Source organism: Molossus molossus, unplaced genomic scaffold (assembly GCF_014108415.1).
Source record: "Molossus molossus isolate mMolMol1 unplaced genomic scaffold, mMolMol1.p scaffold_m16_p_16, whole genome shotgun sequence".
Taxonomy (NCBI): Eukaryota; Metazoa; Chordata; class Mammalia; order Chiroptera; family Molossidae; genus Molossus; species Molossus molossus.
In genome coordinates this window covers 68,764,670-68,789,662 of record NW_023425351.1, presented here as the reverse complement: position 1 = coordinate 68,789,662, position 24,993 = coordinate 68,764,670, and the positions used below count along the sequence as shown (strand labels likewise).

At 58.8% G+C, this 24,993-nt stretch overlaps 1 protein-coding gene across 1 annotated transcript in view; it reads right to left on the bottom strand.

Moving 5' to 3' along the window:
- The window catches only part of TG (thyroglobulin), a 183,715-nt gene that overhangs the window by 138,321 nt on the left and 20,401 nt on the right, over positions 1 to 24,993 (bottom strand). The window contains exons 12-22 of the mRNA XM_036263690.1: positions 24,043 to 24,177; positions 23,600 to 23,677; positions 23,001 to 23,113; positions 21,666 to 21,768; positions 20,121 to 20,321; positions 17,059 to 17,268; positions 15,559 to 15,713; positions 12,191 to 12,347; positions 10,451 to 10,675; positions 4,687 to 4,836; positions 567 to 737 (exon numbers count right to left, since the gene is read on the bottom strand). Coding sequence (XP_036119583.1) covers positions 567 to 737; positions 4,687 to 4,836; positions 10,451 to 10,675; positions 12,191 to 12,347; positions 15,559 to 15,713; positions 17,059 to 17,268; positions 20,121 to 20,321; positions 21,666 to 21,768; positions 23,001 to 23,113; positions 23,600 to 23,677; positions 24,043 to 24,177 — 1,698 coding nt within the window. The remainder of the gene's footprint in view (positions 1 to 566; positions 738 to 4,686; positions 4,837 to 10,450; positions 10,676 to 12,190; positions 12,348 to 15,558; positions 15,714 to 17,058; positions 17,269 to 20,120; positions 20,322 to 21,665; positions 21,769 to 23,000; positions 23,114 to 23,599; positions 23,678 to 24,042; positions 24,178 to 24,993) is intronic.

Below are 24,993 nucleotides of genomic sequence, written 5' to 3'. Positions count from 1 at the left end.
TTCTTGGAGGCAGGCTGCCCACAAAACAAAGAAGCCTCCGCAGACTGACGTTTAAAATCCCTTTCTCGCCCGGCCGGTGTGGCTCGGTGGATTGAGCGTCATCCCATGGACAGAGATCCTGTTCGATTCCGGGTCAAGGCACGTGCCCGGGCTGTGGGTTTGATCCCCAGTGGGGGGCGTGCAGGAGGCGGCCAATTGATGTTTCTCTCTCACATCCATGTTTCTCTCACGCTCTCTAAAAAAATCAATAAAAACATATTCAAATAAATAAAATTCATTTCTCATACATTTACTGATATTCAGGGGTGAGGTTTCATGATGTCTAAAACATACCGTCCCATGATTAAAAATAAAAGAGAGAACCAAAGAGCAAAATACTAACACTTGTTGGATCTAGATGCTCTGCATTTGTTCACCCTACTACTATTCCTTCAACGTCTACATGGATTGAAGTGCTCACCCTAACAGGTGGGAGACCAACGCATCTCCCACGTCTCCCCCTTTCCAGAGAGTCCTCAGGGCACCACCATCGCCCCAGCACCATGCGGGCCAAGGGCTGTACCTACTCAGACACTGGGAGTCCGTGAGCGGGGCCTCGGTTTCCGACCACGGCAGCCTCTGCCCCTCGGCATCCACACAGAAGGCCTTCCCACTGTCCCTGTCCCGCTGGCTGGCTCGGTACTGGCCATCCTGGTCACACTGCAGGCCCACCTCATTCCTCTGACAGTCGGTGACACCTGGAACCGAGAGACGGACACAGCAGTCAACCACCGGTGCTTCTGGGACCCCCTGGCCCAGGCTCCCAGGCTCGTAGTCATTGATCAGACATCCAAGTCACAGGGCTAAGCCACACACTCGCTCAGAACTCTCTAGTGACTCCGCCCTGACCCAGGTGTGACGTCCAGGCTCCCTGGTGGCCCACCGAGGCCCCTGTGACCTGGCCCCACACTTCAATTCCGCACACGGGCCTGACCTTCCGCAGCCCGGCGCATGCATACCCACCGCCCCTCAGACGGCACGGGCTCAAACAAGGCTCTGCTCTGCCGGTCCTTCTGGTCATCGCTTCCCTAGTCCTCAGGGCATCTCCTCCTCACAGCTCACCAGCTTTCAATCAATCCTCATCCCGCCCTCCCCTCGGGGGAAGCCTCCAGTCCCTGACGTCCCCGTTACCCACTCTCCTATCACCCCGACGCTCCGCACGGCACAGAGCGTGAGTAGGACTCTGTCTGCGTGGGAATGACAGACCACGGACCACTGCCGGGGGGCCCCCTGCCCCCCGCAGGAGCTCCGGGAGGGCGGGGTCCTGACCTGGTTTTCTCCCTGCGGTGTCCAGCGTCAGACACACAGTGCAGGCTCCCCCTGTGCTATTGTGATTTACAACAAAAAATAAAGAGGCCATCTTCGTCCCTGCTCCGAAAACCTTTGGGACGTCCTAAGGGATGGGAGCCGGCATGGTACTTTTTGTTGAGGACAGCACTCACAAATGAGGGCTGATCGCCGCCAGAACCAGCCCAGCGACTAGAGGTTGGAACTTCCAAGTCCTGACCTCGGGGAGAGGAGAGGGGCTGGGGGCGGATCAAGGCCAGTGGTCAATGATGTGATCGCTCACACTTATGTCATGAAGCCTCCACAAAACCCAGGAGGACAGGCTCAGAGAGCTCCCGGCTGGTGCACACGGACATTCGGGAGAGTGGCATCAGAGAAGGTATGGGGGCTCTGTGCCCTTTGCACCCCTTGCCTGTGCGTCTCTTCCATCTGGCTATTCCTGAGTCGTAACCTTTCATACTAAACTGTGATCCAGGAAGCAAAGTGTTTTTCTGAGCTCTGTGAGCCTTTCTCATGAACTAATCCAACAAGGAGGGGTCATGGGAAGCTCTGATTGCTGGCCAGTGGGTACCGCCTGGGCTCGCTGCTGGCATCTGAAGAGAGTGGAGGGCAGTCTGGGGGGACTGAGCCTCCATCCAGTGGAATGGGGTGCTATCTCCAGGTTTAGACAGTGCCAGAAATGAACTGAATTCTCAGACACCCTGCCGGCATCTGGGAAGCGCTGATTGTTTTTATCGAGGAATCCCGCTGACACACACATCAGAATTGGGTCCGGGGACACAAGGGACCACCGATCAGTACGCACCAGCTGGGTCCATAGACGGATACCTTCATTCCTGGGCTCAGGCTGCTTCCTCCGCCCAGGAGCCCGCCCTCCGCCTGGTCCCCTGTCCAATCCCCACCTGTCCCTCAAGACCAGTGCTAGTTATCAGTGTAGCTTCCAGGTGCGCATCCATCGTACTACTGGTTACACTACATTCTATTTAAACCCGTAAATATTTTCTCTTTTCCTCTCAGACTCTAAACATCTTGAGGACAGGGAATTGATCTTCACTTGTTTTGATTTCCCAGTGAATGTGCAAAGGGAAGGCCTTGACCGGTTCTCCAGCGCGGGGAGGCAGGTGAAAGACGTTCAGCAGCAGCAGCCCAGACACTTGGTAACATCTAATTCTCCATTTCTTAGGATTCAGCTAGAAGACTAACCCTTGATTGACAACAACCTGTTCTATAAAGTGATACAGAGGCTACTTTTTAAATAACATGCTTTCTGTGCCATGCATGCTGTACATGAATTATTGTATCAAGCAATCAATCACCAGTGGCTGCTCAGTTACCAGCAGAACCTCAGAAAGTGTCCAGTGGACCTGCAAGGTCAGGAAACAAAGTGTTTGTAAGTGAGAGCTACCACACAGACCTTACTGACTGCAGTTCTAAAGGCCATGTTAACAGGAAAGGGATCCAAGGACATACACTCCCCTGGCGTCACGGGAAGCTTGGCAGAGTGTCGCCCTGTGCTTCCCGTTAATAGGTTCCCATCTAAGAACAGACCAGGTGAGACGAAGACAGAGCGGCGGCTGAGTGAGTCCCGGGCAAGTTCTTAGATATAAACAGACCTGAGCACAGACTCCACCCCTGGCCCTGGGGGCCCGTCCCTGAAACCTGTGACTCGAGGTGTCCGGGAGAGGGCAGCGAGGGGACAGCCCCCCCTGCTGCGTGGACGTTCCAACAAAGCTCGTCCCCACCGCGGGATGGGAATGAACGCTCACTGCTCATCTTAAACACCGTGATGGGTTCCACCTCGCTAGGGACCGGATGTTTGTGTCTCCCCAAGTTCACAGGTGGAAGCCATGGGCCCCGAAGTGATGGCTTTTGGAGATGGGACCTTGGGGAGGTAATGGGGTTTAAGTGAGGTTACAGAGGTGGGACCCCCATGACGGAACGCGTCCCTGCTGACAAGGGAAGACCTCTCGCCCTGCATGTCCGCCCGCCCAGGTCCTGGGGACGTGACCAGGACGGAGGCCTTCGCCGAGGACGTGCAGCCTCAGCCACGAGCCGTGAGCACTCGCTGTGCGAGCCGCCCGGCCTGCGGACGTCTGCAGGCAGCAGCCTGAACTATCTGACGTGTTTGATAACCACCCCATGAACGAGGTGCCCTGGCCTCATTGAGTAGCTGAGGAAGGTGACCTTCAGAGAAGGAACTCGAGTTGGCCCGAGTGACAGCACCAGAAGGAGAGAGCAGGGACAGAAATGGTCTGGTTGTGCTGGCCTCCGCCTCATCCTGTCCCTGGTATTTTGGTAGCACTCTCTCCATTAACAAGGGTCAGCACCTGACGCTGGTCCCCTTGCGAGAGAGTGTCCCTCTGGCAGTGTGACAGCCCTTCCAGTCGCCCCAGACCAGTGAGGGTGACACTCGGGGGCCAAGGCCTCTGCACTGGCTGCAGTGTGTCCTCTGCAGGAGGAATGGCAGAGCCCTGGCCTAGAACATTTCTCGCCCCTTCTTGGAACCGTCACCTATTTCAACTGCTCTCCGGACCAGAGACACTGCCTCAGTCAGAGAAGGGGACTCCATCCCTTCCAATGAACTGTCCTCAGTCCCCCACTACTCAGATGATAAGCAATCACAGCTTCCCTCTTGCGGACACAACTTCAGGCTGACGTGAAAAACACACAGCCAGGCGCCGAGCCCTCAGCGGGGGACCCAGCAGCACCAGGTGGTTGGTGAGAAAGGAGGCCAAGAGAAATTCACGTGACTTTCGGGAAGGCCATGCGTGCACACGGCCCCCGCCCAGGCACAGGGCAAAGGGCACATGAGCTACGCTCTGTGATGCCTGTAGGTGGAAAACATCCTCCCCTCCTCGATCTGATAAGGTTGACATGAAAAACAGAAGTTTCGGAATCAATACCAGATCAAAGGCCAGTGTGGCTTTGGCTGAAGTACTTCTCTGAGTCCCAGCCTTCCTATCAGGGAGCGTCCGGCTCATGCTGTTTACCTGGAAGGGGCTGGGAGGATGCCCGAGACCACACAGGCAAAAGCCTGGCCTACGTGCTGGCCGGCACGGGCATTCCAAGGTGGCGCCCCGTGGATTACGGTGCTCGTACTCGGCGCTTGTCAACGGTGGGAAATGTTGTTCCCCATCAAGGCACTAGACAATGTCTGGAGACATGTTTGGTGGTCACCACTTGGTGGGATGAGGGGACACCACTACCATCTAGCAAGTGAGGGCCCGTGGCACTGCTAAATACACATCCTGCCATACACGGGACAGCCCCCAACATGAAGAGTCGTCTGCCCCAAATGTCAACCGTGCCAAGGTGGAGACCCCCTGCTGCGTCTCCACTGCAGGGCCCGGAAGGACTTACAGTGAGTCTGACTGAAGGCTCCAGCGGAGATGGTCGTCCTGCCCACAGGACACGGGGCACAGGCCAAGCTCCCCGCCCGCTCTTGGTAGAATCCAACGGGACAGGGAGCACACTGCTCCTCCTGAAAGTAGCTTCCTTCAGGACACTCAACTAGGAAAAGCAAACAGAGGGGTGTTGTTAAAGACCAGACCCTGCTCCACAGCGACAGCCTCACAGCCTGCAGTGACCCCGAGTCCGTACAGGACCCTCGCCGAGCCCGCGTGCACTGGGGCCTGCGCGTCAGGCTGAGCGCCAGGGACAAGCTGTGAAGACGGCAGGAAGTTCCTCTCTCCGGGAGGCGCCAGACTTCCAGGGAGGGGGGACCCGAGGGATGAGGCCCCTCTGAGAGGGGACGCTTGAGACTTGAATGATGACAAGTACCCCGGGCAAAGGTCTAGGAGAGGAGGATTCTGGGCAAGTGAAAACCTCCCGAGGCAGCAACGAGTCTGGATTACTCAAGGAAAGGGAAGAGGAAAAGTCAGACAAAGCTGACTACAGAGGTGAAGCACAGGAGACACAGGGAGCAACTTGAAAGATGACGTCAGACGGCAAGTCACTGTGGGAACATTCCCCGTAGTTGAGGACGTGCAGTGCAGCGTGGGTCAGGCAGGTTGGGTCAGGTTCCTCTCCCCAATACCTAAATGACTTTGGACGTGAGCCCCAGCCCCTCCACCCCAATGCCTTGCTCCATCCGTCAAGGCACCCAGCGCCCCTGACGGCGCAGCAGGCCGACACATGGGAGGTGCTCGAGGGGAGCTGTGTGGCTGACACCTCCCAGCGCTGCTAGGTCTCGCTACCAGCACTTCTGAGTAAATCAGAAACTCAGACACGTCCTGGAAACTGCGCGGCGTGTTTTCCGGTCCGCCCGAGCAATTAATAGCCTCGCTCAGAGAGTGGAGTTTCATTCCTCCTATGAGTCAGGTTGTTGATCATCTCTAGTATCGTCACCCCAGGGCTGTGACTGTTTTCTCAAGTGGTCCCCACAGTCACGCTAAAGGAAAACAAAACCTTTCCAGCCGCCTGAGCCGCCTGTCCCCCAACCCCAGGCGCGGTGGGGGGCTGCCGGCTCGGCGTGGTGGCCTCTGGAGGGGCCCGGGGAAGGCACTCTGTTTCTCTCCATGGCTGACAGCGGCCGTCTCCTCCAGCAAAGGAACCCCGTGGGAGTCAGAATGAGACGGTGGCTGGGTGACCATCAGCCTTCTCTCGGCAGCTGGGTCCCCTCGAAGACCTGCGGGTCCTCGGCACCAGCTGGACACTCATCCTTCAGTTAACTCCCTCCGTGAAAATCGTCAAAAGCCCTTCGGCCTCAGCTCCCTCCTCCATGAATGAGACGAGCGGCCTGTGGAGTTGATGAGTTTCCCAATGCTTTGGCCCACAGGCCCGCACCAGAGACGGCCAGGTGTCAGCTGCAGAGACGTGCCTGTGAGGACGCAGAGGTCCTTCGCCCCCCAGCCTGCCTCAGCCAACGCCATGCCGCTTAGTTCTTCCCTGGTCGTATGAACCTCTGCATGTCTCCTGGCCTCTCCCACTCTGGTCCCTGCCTGTCGCTCTGACCCCATGTCCTGCCCCATTCCCCACACGCCTCATTCCCCAGATACACAAGCCACACGCCACTCTGTGCCACGCCACTCTGTGCCACCCTGCTCTCGGGCTCCTCCCCATCCTGGGAGGCTGCGGCGTCCTGGGCACAGGGGTGTGTGCAAATGCACACCTGCCACCCTTCCTCGTCCGCTCTTGTCAACAGCAGTTGTGACTCACTGCTCAAGACCCGAGTCAGCCTCTGCTCCCCGCCAGCCTCCACTGGCTGCCCGACCGGGTGGGAGAGCTTTCTCACATGACACTGCGGCCCCTCCCTCTCCTCTCCCGGACACTGCCAGTTCCTTAAAGGACAGCTATGACTGCCTCCCTGAGGACGGAATACGGGGCTCGACGCAGAATTATATTGTGAAAGCCTGGAAGGAAGGAAGGAAGGAAGGAAGGAAGGAAGGAAGGAAGGAAGGAAGGAAGGAAGGAAGGAAGGATAGATGGGTGGGTGGGTGGATGGGTGGATGGATTGTTGGAAGGAAGGAAGGAAGGAAGGAAGGAAGGAAGGAAGGAAGGGATGGGTAGATGGGTGGGTGGATGGATGGATGGATGGATAGATGGATGGATGGCTAGAAGGATGAAGGTATGCATGGAGGAAGGAAGGAAGGAAGGAAGGAAGGAAGGAAGGAAGGAAGGAAGGGAGGGAGGGAGGGAGGGAGGGAGGGAGGAAGGAAGGAATATCACTTCAGAAAAATTTCCTAGAGAACTAGCTCTGTTATAAGAACCTATAGTGAATGAGTAACATTTAATGTTGTCCAGAATAGAAAATGGAAAAGTCACACAATTCCTCTAGAATTGTCCTTAGTGGACCAAGCTGGCAGGAAGGTCGCCGGCAGGTGCTCCCAGGAAAAACCACAGCTGACCTCGAGGCAAGAAGGTGAGCATCACTGACCCCACTGGGCCGCAAACACAGGCCCTGGAGAAAGGCTGCCACGCCTGCCAGGGCCCCGGGGGTGGACATGCTCACTGCACCGAGGGGATCGCCCAGACTCGCCCCCGAGAGTCACAGCAGCCCTGCCTCGTCTCCCCAGGCCAGCGCTCCACTTGCGGCCGCGCAGCTGGGCCCCAGACGTGCTCCGAAGGGAAAAGTCGACAAGAACAGGAACAGGGTTGCGGGTGGGTTTCACGGACCCCTGGTGGGGGAGGAGACGTGTGATGCAGAGGACAGGGCGGAGAACTTGGTGTCAGACACAGCTGGGCATAGCCCTCGGCACAGCCTAGGGACCACAGAGCCTCTGCTGGGACGGCGCTGTGAGGGCGTGCTCGGCCTGGCTCACTCAGCCATCCCGGCGACAACCCCTGCGAGACAGGCTTCGTCAGCCCTACTTTTCAGATTGGGCCTCGGAAGAAGCAATGTCCCCAGATCCCATGTGTAGGAGGTGTTGGAGCCGGGACCTGAAGCCAGGCCCTCCTGCCTGCAACGGGCAGTTCCCTGACACTCGTAACCGCCCCCCTGGCGATGTCCACCGCAGCACGGGGTGAATAGCACCTGACTCCAACCCAGCCCAGGGCTAGTCGGCCCAGCACATGTCGGAAGCTCAGGAACAAATAGATATTATCATACTGTTGATACTGGAAACAAGCCAGGGCTTCCCATGCCGCTTTTGTGGGTTCTATTCCGGATCTTTCCAACCACTTGGAGTAAGGGGGCGGGGCTGAAGGGTGTGACTGACAACTCACTGTGGGTCGGTCAACACTGCCGAAGTTCGGAAACAGAATGTAGGTTTACGCAGAGCTCAGATCCACACACACTACAGCCCCAGCCCCTGGGACAAATAAAGTTTTATTGGAACACAGCACGTTTCTCTCCCTGCCACGGACGAGCTGCATCATCGAGACAAAAACCATACAATGTGCAGAACCCGAGAAAGTTGCCACCTGGCCCTTGACAGATAAAGTTCGCCTGTTCCTGCTCCGGAGCTAGTTAGTGTAGCTCGGGGACAGCCTGCCTCCAGTCCCTTCCTCGGGTTCCCGCGGGCCCCTCGCTCTCTGCAGCCTGCCCCCTGCCAGGCTCTGACTGGTTACACACGCAGGTGTCCCTTCTGCAAAGATGCGCCCCTGTCCCCTCCCTGTGGAGCTGGGCCGCCCATCTGGGGGGCAGGAAAGGATAATCTGAAAACCCAGTTCCTTGGAAGGAAGCTGAGGGTCAGGTTTCCAGTCCAGGCCCTTCATTTTACAGGAAATGGGCGCCTACCACCCCCACCCCCACCCCGCAGCCGGCTCCCCCAACAGCACCCCCAGGGAACGGGACTTGCTTCCAGGCACAGAGGTAGAACAGGTTCTCTGACCTGGCCTTTAACTAGTCCCCTCTCCTCCGCGTCCTACTGCTCCACCTGTTGGCTCCGCTCTGCAGAGGGCGCACCTGAGTGAGGGAGCCTCAGAGTGGGGCTCCCAGACCCCGTATCCGCACAACAGCGTGACTGTAAAGCAGGTTCTGGCCACCCACACACCCCTCCTGGTTCAGAGTACGGCAGTGGGGCCCAGGCTTCGTGAAAGTCTGGGGACACGGCAGCAGGTGCTCTCAACACCTTTATCGCTGGGACTCTGTCTTGCCCACCCCGTAGGTGGTGCCACTCACTGCTGCTGCCGTTTCTGGGTCTGTGCCTGGGCCGCCCTGGTGAGTGCAAGGATCCTGAGGTCTGGTCCCAGAGGACCTGGGTTACTCACCCACAGACCACTGGTTTCGGGAACCTGAGCCCCACTTTGAGTCAGCCCTGCTCTAGGCTCTACAGGCCCATGATCTCATTTCGTGGGAGTCTCCACCTCTCCGTCTGTCAAATGGGGACGCCGCAGCCGCGGGGGTTGTGAGAGTTACATCTCTGTGAAGGTGTACTTGAATGGCCAAAGCCTGCGCAGATGTCCATGCAGAGCACTTGTTTCTGGCTCCTGGGTTAAGAGTTAGCAGCAGCTTCAGGTGGGCGTGGAGTTGAGAACTGGGCGTGGAGTTGAGAACTGGGCACGGCGTTCATGAAAGGAAAGGCCCTGTAGCTTTTGTGCTGCGACCAATACAAACAAACAGCCAACAGACATCTCCTTCTTTGGCTCAGAGAAAGTGCACGTGTCTCCAGCCATGTGGGAGGTAGGCTTCTCATCAGGAGACGCTGCGAGTTTCAGCAGTAGACAGAACAGTGGCCCCCAAGGATGACCACGTCCTAACCCCCAGGACCCAGACTATGATAGGTTCCGTGGCAAAGGGAAAGCCAGGTTGCAGATAGAACTAAGGTCACTAATCAACTGATCTTAAAATAGGGAGGTGTCCGGGGTCATCCAGCTGTTTTTGACCACAGAGTCCTCAGAAATGAAAGACAGGGTCCCAGGCAGCTGCGCCCACAGAAGAAGGGTGGGGAGCTGACACACCGCAGGGTTTGGCAACCAAGAAGGGGCCCTGGCCAGTTTGGCTCAGCGGTCAGAGCGTTGGCCCGCAGACCAATGAGTCTTGGGTTTGATTCCAGTCAAGGGCACGCACCTCGGATGAAGTTCGGTCCCTGGGCCTGGTCGGGGTCGTGTGGGAGGCAACTGGTCAGTGTGTCTCTCTTAATTAATGTCTCTCTCTCGCTCATTCTCTCTCCCTCCCTCCCACTCTGTCTGAAGATAAATAGAAAAAAATGTCCTCGGCTGAGGATTTAAAAAAAAAAAATCAAGGAAGGGAGCCACGAGCCAAGTAACGTGGGCAACCTCTCAACGCCAGCCAAGTGCGGCCTCTGCAGGAGGGCGCCCAGCCGCCGCCCTGTTGTTAGCCCTGGGCGGGCAGTGCTGGCCTACTGGAGGCCCTTTGGGGATGCGGTGCTGCTGCAGCCCCGACTAAGAAATGTCGCGGAGCACAGAGGGTAGACATGAGCCTTGGCCACACGGAGCTCAGCCCAGAACCCAGGGTTCAGGGTTCGAGCTCTCGGCACGAACCCAGGGGAGAGGATAACTTTAGCCCTTGGGGTTCTTCCTCCGGACCTGTCATCTCTGCCTCTAGTTTCGGCTGCCACCTAATGGGGGACCGCTATCTGCCCACACACCGTGGAGGGTTGAGCGTCATCTGACTATAGAAAGGAAGGAGTCTCCACGTGTACGTCCACTGTCTCCGAGCTCCGGTGGCCTCTCCCGCAGCCTCACAGCCTCAGAGAGCCGTCCAGGGGAGGGGGGGACCTACCGCACCCAAGTGGGTCCTGACTGGCGTTGCGGGGCGCCGAGACTGGGTGGAAGCCTTCCAAACACCCATAGCGTGTCCTGGGAGAGGCGCCCCAGCTGTCCCCTTGCAGGAAGCGAATGGAGGTGTCCGCCGGGAACAGCTTGGAATCCAGACGAAGCTGCAACGCTCCGCTTTGAATCAGATCTGCGAAGCGCCCGGCGAGATCCTGGCCCACTAAGGCGTCCTCTGTAAGACACAGGGTGAGGCAGGCGTGTCCTCCACTGTTCTCGGAAAGGGCCAGGGAGGGTCCCGGGGCAGAGCCGCCCAGGGCAGCCCAAAGGAGACAAGGCATCACCCAGTGCTTCGTGGTAAACAGGAGACCCTGAGGCCCAGAGAAGAGAACTGACTGGCCAAGGTCACACGGAAGTCAGAGCACAGCAGGTGTGTGGCCCCTGCCCTCCCTGCACATCCACGTGACCTCGCTGGTGCAGGATGTCATCACTCCAGCCTGCTCCAAGCTGCCCTGTCTGGATAAACTTGGCATGCCACCGTCTCTGAGCCTCAGTTTCCCCATCTGCAAAATGGCAACGCCTCTGTCGCCGTTGGGGAGGATTATGGGAGGGAATGTGTGAAGGCGCCACACAGCAGGAGACAGAGCCTCCAGGAGGCAGTGAAGCCCTCCGCCCCGTGTCCAGAGGCCTCCCGCTGTCGAACTGCGAGGGTTTCCCAGGAAGGAAGACGAGCCCGCATCTGGAGCTGGGAGGGACCGAGGGACCCAGCGACGAGCCCTTATTCACAACGGGCTCCCGCAAAGCCAGCCCAAGGCCTGAAACCACGGTCATCGCTGACGCTGGGAGTCAGCGGCGTATCCTCTGCAGCCTCAGACATAGCCCAAGCACCCAGGCCGCCTGAGGGGGCGACAGGGACCCTTCCTTCGTAATGCTGGGGGTGGGAACTCTTGGACTGGAGAACAGCAGAGATCCCGTCGCCTTCTGGTGATACCCGGCCACCTCTTCCAGAAGGCCCCCTCACAGAACAGAGGTCCAGCCCTGGCCGGTCTGGCTCAGCAGTTAGAGCGTCGGCCTGCAGTCCCTAGAGACCCAGGTTCGGTTCCCGCTAAGGGCATGTGCCTCGGTTGCAGTTTGTCCCCGACCCTGGTTGGTCGTGCAGGTGGCAGCCACTTGATGTGTCCCTTTCACGTCGATGTTTCTCTCTCTCTCTCTCCCTCTCACTCTATCTGAACAAAATATCGAAAAATGTCCTCGGGTGAGGATAAAAAAAAAAGAACAGAGGTCCAGCCAGCCCGACCCTCGGCTGTCATAAAGGGCACGTGGCTTCTCCTCGCGCCCGCCTGCCCTCACTCTTCCTTACTCTGGCCGCCTGCTCGAGGGAGCAGAGCAGAGGGTTTAGACGGGGGAGTGGTCTGAGAAGTGGTATCATCTGAAGCGGGCAGGACGTGACTTACAACCAACAGAGACTCCCTCGCCCACCCCTGACCCTTTCTTCACACCTACGTCCCCTCTCTGTGCCCAGAAAACCAAGCGAAGAACTGGAAAGCGTTCACGGACACAGTCAGGTGGGGTTATTAAACTCTAGGGCCAGAAAGCTATTGATTTTCACATCCCCGAGGGCCAGATCGATCCTTCCCGCGGCAGACTCACAGGAGGGCACCCCGGCTTCACCAGCCCCACTGGGCGGCAGAGGAACCTGAGTCGGGGGCTCTGCGTTGCTTCTCCAAGGCAGCGAGGTGGGGAAACATACCAACGTGGTGCAGATCAGGGAGAGAGGCGGGGGGGACGTCCTCCAGCAACAGCTGCCACGTGACATTCACGCCTAGACGCTCCCGGGTCAGACATGCCACCTGCACCGCGGAGTCGTCACAGACAGGGATGGACACGGGGGTCCCAAAAGTCTTCACCTACGGAGACGATGCCTTCAGTTCAAGCACACAGAGCAGGGAGCCAGCTCTGGGGAGCCCACAGCAGTCCCCGGCATGGCTCTAGGTGACTGCTGGAGGAGGGGACCCGAGGGCGTGCCTGCAGGGTCACCTGCGGGTGGACCCAGGCCATCGGAGGCTCCTCCTCCCTCCTCCGACCTAGCAATGTGCTCTCTGCCCACCTCTCCCGCACAGGGAGCCGTCTCAAGGATGCGGCCTGGAGGTGAACATGACCGGACCCCACTGCGGGCTCCTGTGGGTGGTGCGGAGATCCGCTCACCCCTCAGTGCCCATGACGAGCCTGGACCTGAGCCCCCTGCTCCTCAAACCTGCCACCTCCCCCTCTGGACGGGTCTCTTCCTCCGGTCTCCCTGTGCCATCCATGGAGGGGCCAGTTTGAGAATCAACCGTTACTTCCTGTCATCCTCCCTGCGATTCTCGGTGGGGGGGGGGGAGCAGTATGAATCCCTTGACCCCATCTGGAAACACGAGCTTCCGAGAAGTCGGGGGACCTGCCTTGGTCACACAGTTCACAGACGCAAGTGGAGTAAGACCCACTGCACAAAGCCCCAACGCTCCTAATTCCTTCCCCCAGTGAAACCACCTCAGCCAGCTCCACCACGTCCCGTGGTGTGTGCGCCCAGCGGGAAGGACACACCAATCATCGGGGGCGCTTCCTCAAAGGCCACCGCATCCACGCCCCCTCCCCCCCCCCCCCCCCCCCCCCGTTTCGGCCACACCGCCTGGCTTCTCCCCCGCCCGGCATGGCCGCCCGCAGTGCCCACTGACTGCCATGACTCAGAGGCTCCTTCAGGGCAGGGGGAGGGGTGACGAGGGGGCTGGTCGGCCCAAGGACACTGCTGGGCATAGGGCCGGGGCTCAACATCAGCTCACCCTGCCTCCTCCCGTCACACTCTTGCAAAGGGTAACAGTCCAAGAGCTGCTATGTCCAACCCCAGGGGATGTTAGCTCACCCAAGCTGGGGGGTCCAGAGGTGACGGAGAATCGGGGCACCTGGGGTACAGTTCTGTGGGGGCAGCCTGTGTCTCAGGACACCATCCGCGTGCCATGCCAGGCCACAGGCTGGCACCGAGCATGATCTGTGAGCCGTACCACAGCACAGCCCGGAGGAGGTGAGGATGTGGACATGGTGTCCGTGCTGTCACTGGATGGCCCCTGCCCCGTGCCGGGATTGCGCATCCTGAGGCGGCGGCACGGTACACCTTTAACGTTCTCCACGAGTTAGACCCGTGCGCAGTGTTCTGAACATACGGGCCAGCTTAGTCTCCCAGACAAACGTACGGAGTCGGGACGACGTTACAGCCCATTGCAGATGCGGAATCCGCCTCAGAGAGACAGAGGAACTGCCCACGGACACACAGCCAACAAAGGGGAGCTGGGACTGCTACCCCAGAACCCGGGACTGGCCCTCTCTGCACACTGTAACGAGCAAGGAGTTCGGAGGCACGAGTTACCTCACGTAATCCGACCCCCGGAGGGGCGACGGGCCTCACGGCTCAGGGCTGCTGTGCGGCTCAAGCCCCAGGTCACGCAGGTAGGAAGTGGAACCAGGATTTGGACCAGATCTACCCTGAAGCTCGTGTACCATCACTGACCTCCGAAGGACACCCGCTCCTGCCTGACACCTTCCCCGGGAAGCCCCACCACTAGCCTCTGCCCAGGCTGCCCTCTGACCCCGTCTCCAGCAGGGACCCCTCACAGGTCTGGGGATTCGGGACTATCTCACCCCTCATTGTGCGAGGGTCAACTGTGTCATCTCAGTAGATGGCAGTACCGTGTGTACACCCAGCCCTCAAGCCTAAACCTTCCCCTCCCGAGGTTCCCTTTCCCCACGGGCATGACCTGCTACACCACCCTCTGTCTCCCCAGTGTGGCCCAGGTCCTTCTGCTTCGTATCTGGTGTGATGAGAGCCCCGACGGACCTGGGCTTCCTGAGCAACACGCAGTCTTGGGCGACCACTGTCTATGGGCTCCAGTTAACGTGGTGATAAACGGAGGGCAACGGTACCCACTGGCGGCGCTGAAGTCACTGGAGATGAGGAACGTGCAAGGTCTCACATGGTACCAGCAACCCAGCTGGTGCCCAGTAAGTAACAGGCATAGCTGAGACTGTGGTCACGCGCATTTTTTTTGGAGCAAAGGGAACAGTACATGTTTCTATTTGTTTTAGAATCAATACTCTATTTGGTTTTGCGAAAATAGGTGTTCTGCAAAATTCTCAGCATCGGGAGCTAAAAATGAGCTGCTCTCAGGAGTTGGCACACTTTGGGCAACACACGAACTTACTGAACTGAGTGACTTCTAAAGACTCCCTCTGAATTCTCATGGCTTCAAATCACCCTCGCCAGTTAGACGCCTGAAAAGTCTGATGTTCATTGTTTTGGGTTCTCCGTCTTTCCAGCCTGCATGAGCCAACTTTCTTCCAGGGAGGTCGCATGGTGACCCCTCGCAGAGCTAAGAAACGCATCTGTGCCGGTGGTTCAGGGACCGGGTCATGGCCTCTCAGCCTTCCCATGGCCCCAGGCTCTGCCCAGAGGGGGCCGTCCTCCTCGGGGGTCACAGCTCTCCCTCACTGCAGCCAGCAAGGCCCTGCCACTTCCCAGCTGTGTGACTCCGGGCACTTGTTTAACCCTCTGGTCTTCACTCCGCCATCTACTGACCAGCAATAATAGGGTCACGGTGGAGACGGCCTGAGCAACTGCATGACCAGGGCTGCACAGTGCCTGGCACACAGCAGCTTGGCACATGCCTGCTGCGATACCTTCATGGAGCATGAATGGCCAGCCCGGCCGGCGTGGCTCAGTGGTTGAGTGTCGACCCTGCACCAAGAGGTCGCTGGTTCGATTCCTAGTCAGGGCACACGCCCAGGTTGTGGGCCCGATCCCCAGTGGGGGGCATGCAGGAGGCAGTCAATCGATGTTCTCTCTCATAGATGTTTCTCTCTCCCTCCCTCCCCCTTCTTCTCGCTCTAAAATCAATAAAGAAAAAAAAAAAGAACAGCCAGTGAGGAGATGGGTTTGGCCTTGGCCGGATTCCTTGCTCATTCTGGGCCTCGGTGGGCCGGCTAACGAAACGAGTGAGGGTTGAACTGCAGGGTCGCTGAGCCCTGAGGTTCTCTGAACCCGTGACCCTGCGCTCAGTCCGAGCTCCCACGGGGAAGGCAGGCACGCACCTGGATCTGGCAGAAGCCGCGGGCTGTGAGCTCGTCGAGGATGAAGACCTGGAAGGCCCCCAGCAAGCCCGCGTAGTCAGCGCTGCACACCTTGCCGGGGGGCAGCCGGAGCTGGAACTGTGCCCGCGTCTGCAGGGTCTGCCACAGCTGCAGCCCTGCAGGGACATGTCCGGGGTCAGCAGAGGCCGTGACAGACCTGGGGAGCCTTTCCCAGCCTCTGGCTTTGTTTTCTCTGCAAACATAGTCTGGGACATGCCCGCGCTGCCCTTCTGCAGGGCCCTCCTCAGAGCCTGCACACTTCCTAGCTTAGTGCCGCCACTGCAGTCCTGCCTCACCCCGACACCAGGCCACTTTGCATTTTGGGGTCCCTGACACCCCTCCTGGAGGGGCGCCCACGCTATGTGCATCCGGTCAGGGCAGCTCCGCGTGGTTTTGCCAGCTCAGAGTGGACACCACAGCCTACGTGCTGGGCGCGCTGCGCTCCTCGCTGGCTCGGAGCACAAGGGTGCACACACCCTGCACACGGGACACGGCGGCCCTGCCTCCGGCTTCCGAGTGCCCGGCCTCTCTCCTCCCAAGTCCCCGCTCTGGGTCCAGCCAGGTCTTGATTTCAGCTTAGGCCATTTGTCATGGTCAGTGCTGACAGTCCACATATTTGTCCACGTCTCATTTTCAACTTTTTCTGGATAGCATGATCTATCCCAGAGTGCTTTGCAACCAGTGCTGTCCTCTGACGATCTGGAGGCTTGTGACAGTCCCAGGATCAGGGCTGAATCCGGGACAGCCCTTCCACTGCCCTGGGAGGGCCCAGTGACGGGCTCAGCACACCCGCCCGCCCGCCCGCCCGAGTAACCAGCCAGCCTTTGCCAGGCCAGCGGGTCAGAGCCCCGTGCTGCCTCACAGCTAGGTGCCTGTGAAAGTGGGGTCACTAGGCGGGCAGACAGGAGCTTGACCTGCATTCAAATAGGGCACCGGCCACAGCTGCGCCAGGCATCAGCCCTGGGCTCCAGGTGGACTGAGCTGCACTTGGAGGTGAACAAGCAGCGCTTGTCCGCACATGGTTACCGATCAGGCCGTGGGGCTCCCCCCTCCCTGCTGGCCGCAGCCCTGCGCCCAGGGTCCCCGCTCCCCCTGCTGGCCGCAGCCCTGCACCCAGGGTCCCCGCTCCCCCTGCTGGCCGCAGCCCTGCACCCAGCTCCCCAGCTCCCCCCTGCTGGCCGCAGCCCTGCACCCAGGGTCCCCGCTCCCCCTGCTGGCCGCAGCCCTGCACCCAGGGTCCCGGCTTCCCCCCGCTGGCCGCAGCCCTGCACCCAGCGTCCCCGCAGAGCCTGAAGTGACGGCAGTGCTCCCAGGGCCCGCTGGTCCGCGGAGGCCACAGAGGGGCTGCGGAGCCCTTCGACTCCTAGACATGCCCGCAGCCCGCCCTCCTGCCCGATGCCGGCTCCCGCGCAGGCTCGCGGAGGGGGAAACGCCAGGGCGGACGTTCGCGAGGCCACTCACGCCGGCAGGCCTGGGGCTGAGGCGGCTGCGACAGCCAGCGTCTCCTCTCCGGGCTGCACAGCAGCGGCCCCGGCGGGAACGCGCTCCGGTAGCCCTGGCGGCACAGCAGCCGGCACCGCTGGACGGCGCCCCCGGGGCCCGAGGCGGGCTCACACAGGATCACTCCGCCGGCCCCCCGAGACACGTTGAAGGGCAGCGGGCACCGCGGGCCTGGAGAAGGAAAGAGGGCCGCTGTGGGCACCTGCCAGCGCAGGGGGCCAAGCGCTCCTGCCCCGCCCCTCCTCTTCCCTGCCCGCAGATATGCGGGGGCTCCTCGGACCCTGGTCTCAGCCCTCTTCGTGGATGGGCTCGTCCTCTGTCAGCTGTAACAGACACCTGAGCACGGTGACTCTTGTACCTTGATCTCCAGCTCAGACCCCTCCAGCTTCTGCTCATCTCTAATCCGGTTACCAGCTGGTCCCCCCGCTCCCAGCCAGCACGCACACCTCGCCGCTGCCCACCGCACCTGCTCCGGTCCAGTGCCTGGCGCTCAGCACCTGCGCCTCCAGCCCAGCTGTCCCAGGCCATCCGGACGCCCCTCCTCGCACTGGCGTCCCCGCAGGCTGTGGCTCACACCCTCTCGGCTCCTCTGTGTCCCCACTGCACTCCCTCGGTGTTGCCTTGAATTGCTACGGAGGCTTCCTCACCGGGCTCCCGAGCCGGGGCCTCATCCCTTACGGCTCTGCTCACACAGCCGACCCCATCCTCAGCACCAGGAGAGAAACCTGGGGAAGCTGGACGACGCCCTCCCCCGGGCCTGCTGCCCTGGCCTTCACTCCCTCTCAGGTCCCGACCCCTTGGCCTCGGGCATGGCTGCATCCCCCAGACAGATCTCGTCACACACCCACCGCGTGCCCTTCCCTCCGCCTCCGTTGCAGTTTGTCCCTGGCCCTGGCCAGCGTCATGTGGGAGACTGATGTGTCTCTCTCACGTCAACGTTTCTCTCCCTCTGTCTCTCCCTCCCACTCTGTCTGAAAATAAATGGAAAAATATCCTTGGGTGAGGATATAAAAAAAGAATAGACACACTCAGTGTGACAATTTCACACGAGAGATTCAGTTAACTCTCTGACTCTCGGGCACGGCCTTCCTTCCTGTTTACGTCGGGCTCTGTGATTTCAATCCACAGGTGATTCAAGGGTGCGTGGGGGCCTCAGAGATGGAGAGGGACTCATTGTGATCTCCAAGGTGTAGCCTCGACTTCTTTCTAATAAGAGTGACAACCTTGCCCAGCCGGCGTGGCTCAGTGGATTGAACATCGTCCCATAGACTGAGAGGTCCTGGTTCGATTCCCGGTCAGGACACATGCCCGGGCTGCAGGCTCGATCCCCAGTAGGGGGCGTGCAGGAGGCAGCCAATGGATGTTCCTCTCTCACATCAATGTTACTCTCTCTCTCTAAAAAGTCAATAAACACATTTTTTTTAAAAAAAGAGCAACAACCTCTTGCAGAGAGTTGGCTGTGATTTGCAGCCGGCTGGTTGAGTTGGCTCTCACCATGTCCGTGTGCATGTGGGGGAGGATTCAGACACTCTGGCCGTGGGCTCTGGGACCAGCCTGCCAGGCTTTGAGTTCTGGCTCCATCATTTTCCAGTTGAGAGCCCTAGAGCAAGTTAATTAACTCCTCTGTGACTCAGTTTCTCCACCCATAAAATGGCAAGGACAGAAGAATGCCTACCTCCCCTAAGAATGGTGTGAATCAAAATAAAGTAAGGACGGCCCTGGCCAGTTTGGCTCAGCGGTTAGAGCGTCGGCCTGCGGTCCGGAGAGACCCGGGTTCGGTTCCCGCTGAGGGCGCATACTTCGGTTGCAGTTTGTCCCCGGTCCTGGTTGGTCGTGCGGGTGGCAGCCACTCGATGTGTCCCTTCACGTCGATGTTTCTCTCCCTTCCTCTCTCTCCCTCCCACTCTATCTGTACAAAAAATGGAAAAATGTCCTCGGGTGAGGATAAAAATAAATAAATAAATAAATAAATAAATAAATAAATAAATAAATAAAATTTATAAAAAAATAAAAAATAAAGTAAGGACGTAAAAAGCTTTGAAGAGTTGCTGGAACATAATAAACGCTCAGTAAATGTCTGTTGTTATCGTTATTATCAACAACAAAGGGAGTATACATGCTTGCCTGCGCTGAAGTGTTAGGGTGCGGGTGTTCGTGTAGGTGTCACTGGACGAGACCCTTTCTCCCGCAGATGAGGACACCAAAGCGGGGGGAGGGAACCCTTCTGCCCTAAGGCCCACAGCAGCAAGCAGAGAGCCAGGTGTGACCCCAGAGGCTGTGCCTGAGCCCCCCAGCTGAGCAGTTTACAGAGACTATTTGCATGAACCCTAACAATGCCTCTAGGAAACAGCTATGGTTCTGCTGGCTTGTTTCATAGATTGGGAAACAGACCCAGAGAGGTTAAGGGGCTAGCCTGAGGTCGCCCAGCAAGGAAGTGGAGAGCTGGCTGTCTGGTTGTCTGGCTGGCTGTCTGGCTGTCATATCTATGTCTACTCCACACTCTGCGGTAGGTCAGCAGGAAGAGCCTTTTGGGGGCTCACGTTAATGCTGGTGGCTCCACAAATAAAAGGTAACTGGTAATTAAATAATAGATTTGAATATGTAACAATCTATTTCAGTCTTCTAACATATATTGCTATGATAAATATATCAATATTTGATATCCAAACAATTTGTAAACCAGAAATAAAAATAGACAGGTCAGCACCTGCACAAACCCCTGCAGCGCCCGGCTGGGATGGACCCCCCCACACTGAGATTCTGCTCTCAGGCCCCTCCCCCTCTCCTGGTGGGAGACCAGACCCAGACCGGGCTCTGCCTGACCTGGGCTGTGGGCTGAGCCTCTGGGAAGTAGACACCAGTCCGACCTCATGGGAATCAGCGACAGCCCCATCCTCATGCTCTTCCCAGCACCCCTCCGCCCCCACCGTCCTGGTACTTCAGAGTTCCTGCCCCCAACCTGGGTGCAGGAATACCTGAGCAGGGCCCCACCAGCCCAGGGAGCCCAGGGTGTCACTTCTTACTCTCACAGGCTGGCTGGCTGCCAGCCACGCGGGTCCCGGGCACCTCCTCTCCGCTGCCCAGGACACACCAGCAGCTGCTCTGGGTCCGGTCGCATTGCACTGGGGACAGGCCTCCGTCCTCTGCCCTGCAGGCCGGGCTGTAGCCTGGGCCGGCTCCCCTGGACAGGACGCCACTCTGAAGCCGTTCACAGAGGCCGGGACCTTGGCACAAAAACAAGCCAGATGGAATCTTTGCCTGGAGGTCGCCATAGCCCTCACCACCCATGAGCGCTGCCACCTGCTGGTAGGGTCCTCCTAGGTCTAGGCTGCCTCCCACTGGGGTGTTGATCTAGGGCAAGGTAGACTGGGCTCTGTACCCCTCTCCCTCCCAACACATACACACATACACACATACACACACGCACGCACGCACTGCCTGCCCTCAAGGAGCTTAGAGTCTCAGAGGAGACTCAACAAGTGAGTCATTGTGAGCCTTCAAGACCTTGCTCCCCAGCAGATGTCATCAGTTTGGTTCAAATAAACTCTCACTTAAAACACAAAACAATCCCGGCTGGTGTGGCTCAGTGGACTGAGCATCATCCCGGGGACTTAGAGGTCCCGGTGCGATTCCCGGTCGGGGCACAGGGCGGGGTTTCAAGCTTGGTCCCCAGTAGGGGGCGTGCAGGAAGCAGCCGATCGAGGTTTCTCTCTCACGTTAATGTTCTCTCTCTCTCTCCCCTCCTCCCTCTGTAAAAAATCACTAAAAACATATTTTTTATAAACACACACACAAAACTAGTATGAGCAGCTGTAGTTCAGAGAGATACGAGTGACAGTGGGAGATGCACGGGGCCCCGGGAAGGGCCTGAGCGCAGCCGTGAGGGGAGGCCTGCGAGGACTAAGGGTTCGCCAGGCGGGCAGGGGGGGGAGGGGGGAGGGGGCGGGGGGATGTGGCAGCGCAGAACCACAGCCCTGCGGCCCAGGGGAGAGAATGCTGCCTTCTTAGGGTCTGACTATAGTGATTACATCGACCCTGAACAGTGAGGGGTGGAGAAACCAGCGACACAGGAGCCACACACGCAGGGAGGGGCCCATGCACCGCGGCGAGGAGCCGGGGCCCGGCCCCCTCGGGACAGGGGGAGTGCGGACGGCTTTCAGGCAGAGAGGAGACATCAGCCCATTGGCACTTCAGGGACAGCGTCCTGACTTCACCGTGGAAACCAGGTTGCAGGGCCAGGCCTGGAGCCCAGGGACCAGGCGGGGAATTTGGTCATCATCGGGTCACCCTGCAAAAGCACCAGTGCCCACTCTAATTGGGACCAGTGCTGGCCTGCGCTTCTCAGTCACAAAGCGAGGCCTGCTCCCTGCCTGTGTGTTTCTCCCACGAGCCCCTGAGGTGGGGGTATTGTGCCTATTTTACAGATGAGAAGACGGAGGCACAGTGAGGTTAGGGGCTTCCTCGGCTCTGGAAGGGGCAGAGCTGGGACATGAAGCCAGCTCTTGGGACACCACGCCCAGGGTGCATGGGGAGGAGTTGGGGGCCCAGAGGGAGGGGTGACTACTCACACTGGGCACTGCCGTTTGTACCGGGTGGGGTGCCCTCTCCTGTGGCCTGGTCCACACACCAGATGCCAGCCTCCGACGCCTGCAGCCTGGCAAACTCTCCTGTCTGAGACAAAGCCAAGGTCACCCCCAGGAAGATGCTTTTGCAGCCCACAAGTCGGTGCACAGATGTCAAGAATGTTCTTCCCAAAACCACCAGTGACGGCTTCTCCACCTGGGGGGAGGTGGCGTGGGGGAGGCGCTGTCCTGGCCCAGACTCTTTCCACACGTTACCTCAACTGGTTGTCAGAACCAGCCCACGGGCAGGGGCCAGCTACCCCATTCCAGGGGTTTCACTGATTCTCACAAAGCCCTGGGGCTGAGCAGAGCGGGCGGCAGTGCCCCTGTCAGACCGTCTCTGGGGAGAGGCAACCGGGGCACAGGGACTGCCCGTCGCTCGCACGTCGGTGGCGAGGTTCTAGCATGAACCCGTTCTCTCGGACCCTTCATTCCTGACACCAGCTGCTACACTGAACCACAACCCCCTGGAGCGGGGAGGCGAGCTTGTGACGTCTTCCCTTTATGCTGAGAACCTGGGATACAACGACGTGAGGACTTCGCCAAGATGACTTCAGGAAAAGTGCGTATATGTGAATATGATGCTTCTTTTTCTTTTTTTGTGGAACATGAAAATTATTATTATTATTTTTTAATCCTCACCCGAGGACATTTTTTCCATTTTTTTGTTCAGATAGAGTGGGAGGGAGAGAGACAGAGAGAAACATCGACGTGAAAGGGACACATCGAGTGGTTACCACCCGCACAACCCAACCAGGGCCGGGGACAAACTGCAACCGAGGTACGTGCCCTTAGCGGGAACCAAACCCAGGACTCTCCAGACCACAGGCCGACGCTCTAACCGCTGAGCCAAACCGGCCAGGGCTTATTTTTTAAATCTTTATTGTTGAAAGTATTACAGATGTCTCCCCTTCTTCCTCCATGGACCCCCTCCTCCCTGCTCCCACCCCCTTCCTGCCACCCCCAGACTGTAAATGATTTTTCAGGGTTTTCATAAGTGGCGTTTTCTTGGAACCTCAAAACAATCCTACCACTAGGTAGGCTATACATGTGGTCCGATCATATGATTTAAGAAAACAAAAACTAAAGCACAGGGAAGGTAAGTCAGTTGCCCAAGGTCACCCAGACAGACTCTGACAGGATGGAGACAAAAACCCAGACCTAGAACTGCCTGGGAGTTTTTAACAAAAACACAGTTATTGAAAACTGGAAAAGTCACCCCTGACCTGTGGGAGGAAGTTCTGGCTCCCTGCACACCCTTCCCGGCCCTCGGAGCCTCACCTCCAGGCAGGTTGGGGTGAACAGGTCTTCAGGAGACGGGTGTCCCTGGGATGCGGCCTGTTTCCACCCGGCAAGCAGCCCACTCGCTCGAGATTTCTCACAGGTGGTGGGGCCTGCGGGAGAGGGGACAGCTCAGAACAGGCTGGCGTGGGTCCAGGGGAGAGGGAGCGCCCAGGCTGGCCCTGTGTCAGAGCCACGCGACGGGGCCGCAGGTGCCCTGACAGACAGCTGGGATCTCAGAGGAGTGGGCGACCCAGAGGGCTGCCCCGTGTCTGAGACGTGCAGTGGGCAGTTGCTTCATGGTCAGGAGAGGCTGGCTGCAGAGCAGCGGGAGGTGGTGGTAGAAAGCACGGGACTGAATGAAACCGCACAGGCAGCAGGCGTGTGGGGACCCAGGCCTTCACCTCGCTCGGCTTCTGTCCGCCTGGGAAACTAGGAAGGGCCAAGGTCTGCGAGGGTCTTCCAGACCTGGGGGCCTGGGGAGATGTGCACTGGGGGCCGGCCCACGGAGCCTCCCTGTTGGGCGACAGCGGTGGGCACCACCAGCCCTGAATGCCCACACCGGGGTCAGGCGAGGGAGAGCTGCGGGCTTCACTTACACTGGGGGGCCCGGGGGGAGCGGGCGGTGAGCGAGGCCGAGACATACTCTCCCTTCCCGTCCACGCACCAGCAGTACCCTAGGAAAGAGCCATGGGCCGGAGTTCAGGAGGTGCCTGGGGGACCCTCCCGCTGTGTCTCACAAACAACTATCCACGTTCCCTTTGCTAACAGAGCCAGCAGGGTCCCCTCCATGCCCCTGGCCAACATTATTCACAGCCGTGGACCTTAGCACCCCAACCCCGCAGCACCCACCCTCTTGGCTCTCAAGCTGGTGGAAGGTCACTGCTCCCGTTGTACAGATGAGCCAGCGCAGAAACTAAGGGCTTTGCCACCAGCTCCCATGAGGGGCCTGGAGTCCAGCTCGCTTGCCCCCAGTGTGGGTTCTTCCGCTAAAGGGAAAGGAGGGGGTCCCCGGCCTCCCGCGGGCGCCCATCCCCCTCACCAGTCCCCGGGTGGCACTGCACGGGCTCCCAACGTCCGAAGGCATCACACTGGGGCACGTAGAGGCCGGACCGCAGAAGGGGGGCTGGCGAGGGATCGGCCGGGGGGAAGGGACGGCTCTGGTAGAAGTCGAAGGCTGCAGTCCGGAGAGAGGAGCAGAGGGGTGAGAACCCACCTGGAGAGGCCGGCGGGGGGGCCTGTCACCGACAAGAGCCAAGCACCCCCGTCCCGATGCAGCAGGCCTTCTGACCTGTGGGACACGCATTTCCACCCAAAATGAGGCAGAGGCTCCTCAGACGGTGGGTAGACAATCACCAGATTGTCCTTTAAAAATAACGCAGTCCCTGGCCCCTGTGGCTCAGTCGGTTGTGTGTCACCCTATGCAACTAAAGGTCTTTGGTTGATTCCCAGGCAGGGCACGTGCCCAGGTTGCGGGCCTGATCCCCGGTAGGGGGCACGCAGGGGGCAGCCGATCAATGTTTCGTTCTCACAACGATGTTTCTCTCTCTCCCTCTCTTTTCCTCCCTCTCGAAAATTCAATAAAAATATTTGAGAATAAAAATGCAGGCTGAAATCGATGTTCTCTCTCCTCGATGTTTCTATCTCTCTCTCCCTCTCCCTTCCTCTCTCTACAATCGATAAAGAAAAAACTATTTTTTAAAAACAATGCAGGCTGAAGTCCGAAGGAGCCTCTGTACTCCTCTCGCAATGACCGCGGTATAAAGTCAGTGAGGTCGACAAAGTGTCTAATCCACGAGGCGACAGCAGGGACGGACACTTCCTTTCGTCAAACGGACCCTCAACCCCTCCGAGAGGGGCCGGCATTCCATTCCCTGACTTGCAGACAACGGTGCTGCTAATCCAGCTGAGCCGTGCTCAGCTCTGTCCCCGCCCGGCGGGCTCCCCACAGCTTCCTCCACCGGTGACGCACTCGATAGTGCGCTTGTCACTT